The sequence below is a fragment of the Sphaeroforma arctica genome (assembly GCF_001186125.1).
Source record: "Sphaeroforma arctica JP610 unplaced genomic scaffold supercont1.491, whole genome shotgun sequence".
NCBI lineage: Eukaryota > Ichthyosporea > Ichthyophonida > Sphaeroforma > Sphaeroforma arctica.
In genome coordinates this window covers 44,760-51,362 of record NW_014040067.1, presented here as the reverse complement: position 1 = coordinate 51,362, position 6,603 = coordinate 44,760, and the positions used below count along the sequence as shown (strand labels likewise).

At 41.4% G+C, this 6,603-nt stretch overlaps 2 protein-coding genes across 2 annotated transcripts; both read right to left on the bottom strand.

Annotated features, from left to right (window-relative positions):
• Window positions 1-705: 705 nt before the first annotated feature.
• SARC_06711 (hypothetical protein) lies at window positions 706-3,701 on the bottom strand. Its single transcript, XM_014299373.1, has 4 exons — window positions 3,436-3,701; window positions 2,491-2,663; window positions 2,142-2,365; window positions 706-1,639 (listed from the first exon to the last, which is right to left on the bottom strand). Exons 1-4 carry the CDS (start codon window positions 3,639-3,641, stop codon window positions 1,424-1,426), a joined length of 819 nt encoding a protein of 272 aa, XP_014154848.1. The 5' UTR covers window positions 3,642-3,701; the 3' UTR covers window positions 706-1,423.
• Window positions 3,702-4,646: 945 nt separating this feature from the next.
• On the bottom strand, window positions 4,647-6,486 carry SARC_06710 (hypothetical protein; the record flags this gene model as incomplete). The annotated part of the gene is made up of 3 exons (XM_014299372.1): window positions 4,647-5,458; window positions 6,113-6,198; window positions 6,465-6,486. 3 exons carry the CDS (start codon window positions 6,484-6,486, stop codon window positions 5,147-5,149), a joined length of 420 nt encoding a protein of 139 aa, XP_014154847.1. The 3' UTR covers window positions 4,647-5,146.
• Window positions 6,487-6,603: the final 117 nt, after the last annotated feature.

Here is a 6,603-nt window from a genome sequence, read left to right as displayed (position 1 = left end):
TTGTATATTACACCCTATGACAAATGTTATCTTAGAATTTAGCTGAAATGATTCAAATAAAAACAGAATTAACAGAATACTCACAACCTTCTTAGCTATCGTGACATATTCAGACATCAATTTATGCGAAACGAAAGAGCGAAGAAAGTGGCGATTCTAATTTGCCAGTATTTTCGTAGTACATGCAACAGGAACAATGTCGGAGGTTTTTAAATTGCAAGTCAGTAGGGATGTGTAAATAATAATGATTCAGTCTTGTACTCTCTGGGAAGGGATTCTATGAACTTGAGCTCATGTGAAGTCTTGAACTATTCACTGTACATAAATGAAGTTTTTGAACTTCCTTCAACAACACAAGAGTGAACTATGAAGGTGAACTCACTGAATTGTTTAATATTTGTTTGTCCCGAGACGGGGCCGAGAGGCCGAGTGAGGAGAGTGGAGAATGGAGATCTCCCTGGAGACTCGAGGTCGAGGATGAGAGCTTCGAGATCGAGAAGTCGAGACTCGAGGAGTCGAAACCCGAGGGCCTGTCTGGGGCTCTCTAGTAGTAGTATGTAGGGACTCAGGGCTCAGGGCCGAGAAATCTAGCGGACTATATAGCGGTCTCATGATATACAATTATACATCGATAAAAGAGTAAATAGTGTAAAATCGGTCTGATAATTTCCTTTGGTGGATAAAAAAATTGATAAAATTGAGAGTATTTAATGATAAAATAATTTGGCTATTTCGAAGATAAAAATGAAGTGCAACTCACAGGCTCATGACCTCATCTCTCACTCCTTATTTCATGTGCTATGCTCGCGCATATATAACCATCGGTTCGTCACCTGGATGGAGTTTATTGTATATGGATCTTTGAATTGCCCATCTCTATGAACTAATTTATAGGAACCTGAGCTGAATTAACTAACCTGTCCCGTAATTTTGTAGGCCACCGACTGTGCGTACTATGACGCATGGAAGGAGCAATCGAGGCCGTACTTTTTGCGTCTGCTTCTTCGCTGAGAAGTGCGCGGCTTGTTCTCCAGAGTCTGCATATGCATTTGACGTTTGTTATGTCAAACACCAGACTCAATATCTGAGCAAACATGCATATACAGCTCTATATTGCATGTTCACTTAACCTAATGATAGCGATGATATACTCGAATTGTCTCAAGGTACCTTCTCTGTTCAGCCCAATCGGATAGCCGACAGCTTCAATAGCTTAACGCAGCTATGGCATCCCGACTCTCGTCTAAAACAATACCACACGCGCATACTTTGTCGCTGGGAAGCCCGTCTTGTACTCCAATCATCTACGTAAATATCTGCCTATCGGTTGTCAAATACTAATAATTGTATCTAAATATACATGCATGTACAATTCTACATTGCATTTCGACATAATAAATTGATGATAATATACACCGACATGTCATCGAGCCCCCTCCAACAATTGCAGAATTTCTGAATGGCCAGCAGCACGTGCCCTGCGAATGGCCCAGTGCTCACCGCAAGGGATCTCCACTCTCGGATGCCCCAGCAATAGCCGTACGATATCGGTGTGACCCTTGGCAGTGGCTAGACCAATGGCATAATTCCCGTGTCCGCCCGGGTTGCAGCGCCCGTCTTTCAATAGTAGCTGCAACACCTTTTGGGATACAAGAATCATAAATCGGTAAGACAGGAGCATTGGAGAAAGCGTAAACACTTCGTTTCGGTCAAGGAACACTAGAACACATTGTAGTGTGTTATTCGATGAAGGCCGGGGCCATCTAGAAAACACTACACAACAATGAACTAGCAAGTAATGTTCGCAATAGTTTAAATTCCGCCATTCGGTTCGTAATTGCAAAGGTACTTCTCTACAATAGTTAATATATCACACGTCCACAGTTGTAGCACCTCAGGCCATAAATTCACGTACAAAATTCGTCTATGGGCATAAGATACAAATATATAACGCATTTCAAAGGTGCTGTAGGGCATATATTCACATACAGCTCGTTATTAAAAATAGACGCGCGTGTACGCACGTATATTTACCAAACAACATTGACGTATGTTGACACCAACCACAAAACACTAGCATACATAGTCATATAATTCTTTCACTTATGGCTTCAATTGCATTATATAGAAACTGATCATACCTCTGTATAGCCGCGCACACAAGCGAACTCAACGCTCTCGTCATATCCGAACACTGAAGCAGGAAAGCAATCGTAACGGAGCTGTAGCAAGAGCTTCATCACGTCGATGTGTCCGTACCAGGCACTTATACAAAGCGCGTCCCGCAATAAAAGCGGGTTGAATTTAAGGGCGCTCGTTGTGATGTAGTTGTGTAAGCGATCCACTACATCCGCATAGCCGAGTCCTATATGTCAAGCATATTGGGAGAAATCAGCAGAGTCCAGTCTACTATTTGAGGTACATGAAATACTTTGATTTATATCATAGCACGCATTGAATACTTCTTGTGGGTGGTATCATATGACTTACCCGATGCAGTGACCAGTGCCGGGTGCAGCACCCGTGAGGTACCGAACCTTCTGATGAAGGCACAGACCAGATCACACCCACCACGTGTGTACAGACTACGGAATGCGCGCACAAACAAGTGTGACTCTCGCAGTTGGTCGGATCGGCACGGCGAGATCTCAGAAATCCTGAATCTGAAAACACAAAGTACCAAATAGTCAAACAATTAGGAACATCACAGCGATGGTACAAGTAAAAGGACAATCTCCATTTAAGGTAATTGCATTGTTGATTTTCATGTACGCAAACAATATCGAATAATTACACGAAACACAAACACATCTGCCAGCGGTACCTATGATCGACTTCCAGCTCTTGTAAATAAATTGTGCTCAGTATCGGATTGATTTATACATCGATTCGGCAAGATACGTACTAGACGATCATGAGACAAATAACACATCCAAACCATCCTTACTGGCAAGCGGAAACAATGCACACCAATAGGCATGTTCTTGTACAAGCATTCGTAGTTGCACATGCATGGAATGTCCGAAATATCGCAAACAGCAATACTTATACGAGAAGATGGTGTGCTTGGACAGGCCTTGCCATAAAACTAACTCCAAACCAGCGAAATGCGGGTAGCACGTACAGGAATTGATTCATGCTCCATGCACGCGCAGGTAAAATGAATAAAAACCTAAAGTACCCGCCACAATTGCACAACTCAGACGTGAAAAGGACAAATCAATATGATCCCACAGACCCGCGTACGGGTGGCAATTCCTACCATTACTATCTCGTAATATTAGTCGTTGCAGAATGATATTTATATATATATATACTTAACGATATATACATAAATATACATTTACATAAATATACAAACAAATAGACCTATAGACATAAACACACACACACACACACACACTATATATATAAATAAATATATAGGATATATACCTTTCTTTCAAGTGAAGTGCCTGGACGGTATTTGCAAGTACAGCTACCTCCACGCAGCTGAACTGAGAAACAGCATGCACAGAGCGGCTTGTGCACGAAAGTTCAGTCCACTCTCTAACGTGTAGCAGTTGCATGATGCGACACTGTAGATCGGGTACCAAGTTTGCGAAGCCAATGCCCATGTGTTTATTGATAGCCACGACCATGATGTTGTTAAGGTGAGTAGCGATGGCGCGTACAATCTCTGATGTATTGGCACGGTAGTGCGTTTGTCTAAATGAATGCATTCCTAGAAGAAGCTGGCGTATTTACGTGTACTTGAGGGATGCACTGGTTGGGGGTTTGGGCAGCAGGCCAACAGCTTGGGAACGACATGATGGGAAAATGGACTGTCACTGCGACTGCCACTGTAGTCAACGTAGAAACAACGTTGCTTCGACTGAGCGAATTCAAAATTGATCACTGGTCATCTATTTATAATTATAAAAAAAGATCTGTCCGACTCAGCTAAGTCGTTTAGGGTTCGACATGATCGAATTTTATACGCTTTAACGTATAAAAGACAAACGGCTCACTCGAGTACTACACCTCGTTGAAATTCCGACGGTGCTTGTCGAGAAACATAAACGTTTAAAAACGTTTTTAGCGAGAAATTAACTAGGGTTTGGCCGACTGTGTAAACCAATCAGATTCAGCTTTTCCACTTTTTTTCTATCTTTATAAATCTGATGGGAGTACTTGGGCTCCCGCCAAAACGTTAAAGAAGCACTGGTCGATTACCGGAAACCCAGCCTGATTACGTTATGGTAGTTCAGAGTATACATTTCACGCCAACACATAACGCTCTGATATTTTTCAACGCTCTATTGTACAGTTGGCTAGGCAGGGCTGACCTAAAATAAAAGATTATAGGACTATATAGGGAGGTAGTTCTCATGTATTGCGCCTCAAAGCCCAAATATTGCACCAATATTTAACATTCAGGACCACACCTTAGTAAACGTTGAATATAAACGTAAAATGTATGGTTTTATACGTTACAACGTGAAACGTAATGAGCCCAGTTTATCACTCTGACAGACTGGGACACGCAGTAATTAGCTGTGTGGACAGGCCGTGGCTCTCCAAGTCGTGGACGTGTCGTCAATTCGTTGCATATAGTGTCCATGTCCCGATCGGACATTGGATGTTCGTGCGATACCGAGGGGATGCAAGCACATGCTCGCATAGTGAAGAGATGAAGATATATCGAAAGAGAGAAGACAGAGGGAGTGTGTGAGAGAGAGAGGGAGAATAAGAGAGTTAGAGGTAGCGTTTTTGTAACCTTTTTCTGCCATTCTCTACTAGAGAGAGAGGCGAAACAAAGCTTGTCATAGGCTCACCCGCAAGCTTGCAGTAAAACACATTCAAAGGCAATCTGATACCTCATTGGAGTGTGGATTTTTCTAATACCGTGTTTCTAATAAGAACCACAGTAGCCACACTGCATATGTATAGTGAGGATATTGTAGGCTGTTCTCGTATTTTAGATTGAGTATTCCCCGCCCGGCAACTTAACCTAGTACTTGTCTATTGAGCATTCCCCGGTAACTTACTAGCACTTGTCTATGAAGGACAGTACGCAATCACTTCAATCGAAACACATGTTTGTAGACGCAGATCGATAGCTTGGGAAAAAGCTACGATAAATTCATTATATTGAGAAGTTTAATCAATCGCTGGCAGAGTCATCGTCACTACTACTTTGCATCCTCCCTCTCCTGCTGGGTGCTTCAGCCTGATCATTCTCTGCATAGACTAAGCCAGCGTCATAATCTAGCAAATCACCCCATATCTTCACTAACTCATCCTGTGCCGGTTTCTTGACCCATAAAGCGTACACTTGCAGCAGCCAATTCGTATCCGTTCTCAGTTTGTCAGACATGTCAGCTTTTGTGCAAACGTTTTCGCGAGCTAGAACTCCTATCAGGGCCACCACACGTTCCTGAGCCCAGCCCTTGGTCACCATCGCCGGGCTTGCGTTCTGTGCAGTGGTGATTGTATTAGAAACAGACGCTTGAATATATTTGGCACAAACTTGTAGGTAGCAAACTTGAAACTTCCCATACACTCTAACTAGAAGCAGCGTACGTTTGTGGTAATAAATGTGCTTATGCCAGACTCCCACTAGACCCCGTATTATCCCTCGGAACTTGGGGAGTACATACACACACACACACAAACACACACATATATATATATGTATACATATACATATACATATACATACGTATACACACACATACACACACGCATATAAATAAATATAACCATAATAAATGTATGTATGTATGTATTATATATATATATTTATATAGATAAAAGATACACACACACATACACTCATAACAAACGCATATATATATATATATATACATATAAATATAATACTTTAAATAGTATGTATTTATTTATTCATCTATATATATATATATATAGATGTAGATACACACACATTCCCACACACATATATATATATGTATATACACATGCATACATACATAGATACATACATAGATACAAATAATATATATATATATACATATACATATTTGTATATGTATGTATACATATATCTATAGCACAGAACGGAACGAAGACGTTGGCATCATCGATTGCTGATATTAAGTAAACATACCAAGTGCGGTATCAGCGCTTTCAAGTGTGGGAACACCTCTCCGTTCAACAGTGCTCGCGCGAACACTTTAAATCGGTCAGTGTTGTCTGTGGGGTAGGGATACTCCTCCAAACCAGGCAAAGGAAACGGTCGGATCTGCGATGTACACGTGTATAGAATAAATCAACACCATATAGTCCACTGCAACGAATGTTGGACCTAAGAGGTTCTTGTCTTCTTGAACATCCAGGGGTGCATGCGTTGCCACAGATGCATACGTCAGTCAAGATCTCTATGATCTAAATGAATAATTTGCGCATTGTCTCGGGCCTTGCAACTGAGTTGTGAGTGAGCAAATGTGAGGCATGATTACCATCCACACGGAACAACCACATAGACTATCACACTCGTATAGTGCATTTGTATATATATATATTTATAATATAATATATATATATATATACATAAACACATCACATATAATAGCATGCACACACACACGCACGCCCGCG

Coding starts and splice junctions, on each gene's coding strand:
- SARC_06711 (XM_014299373.1), bottom strand. CDS start 3,641: ATGGTCGTGGCTATCAATAAACACATGGGCATTGGCTTCGCAAACTTG. Junction 2,664..3,435: donor GCACTTCACTTGAAAGAAAG/GTATATATCCTA, acceptor TTGTGTTTTCAG/ATTCAGGATTTCTGAGATCT. Junction 1,640..2,141: donor GTGTGCGCGGCTATACAGAG/GTATGATCAGTT, acceptor GTATCCCAAAAG/GTGTTGCAGCTACTATTGAA.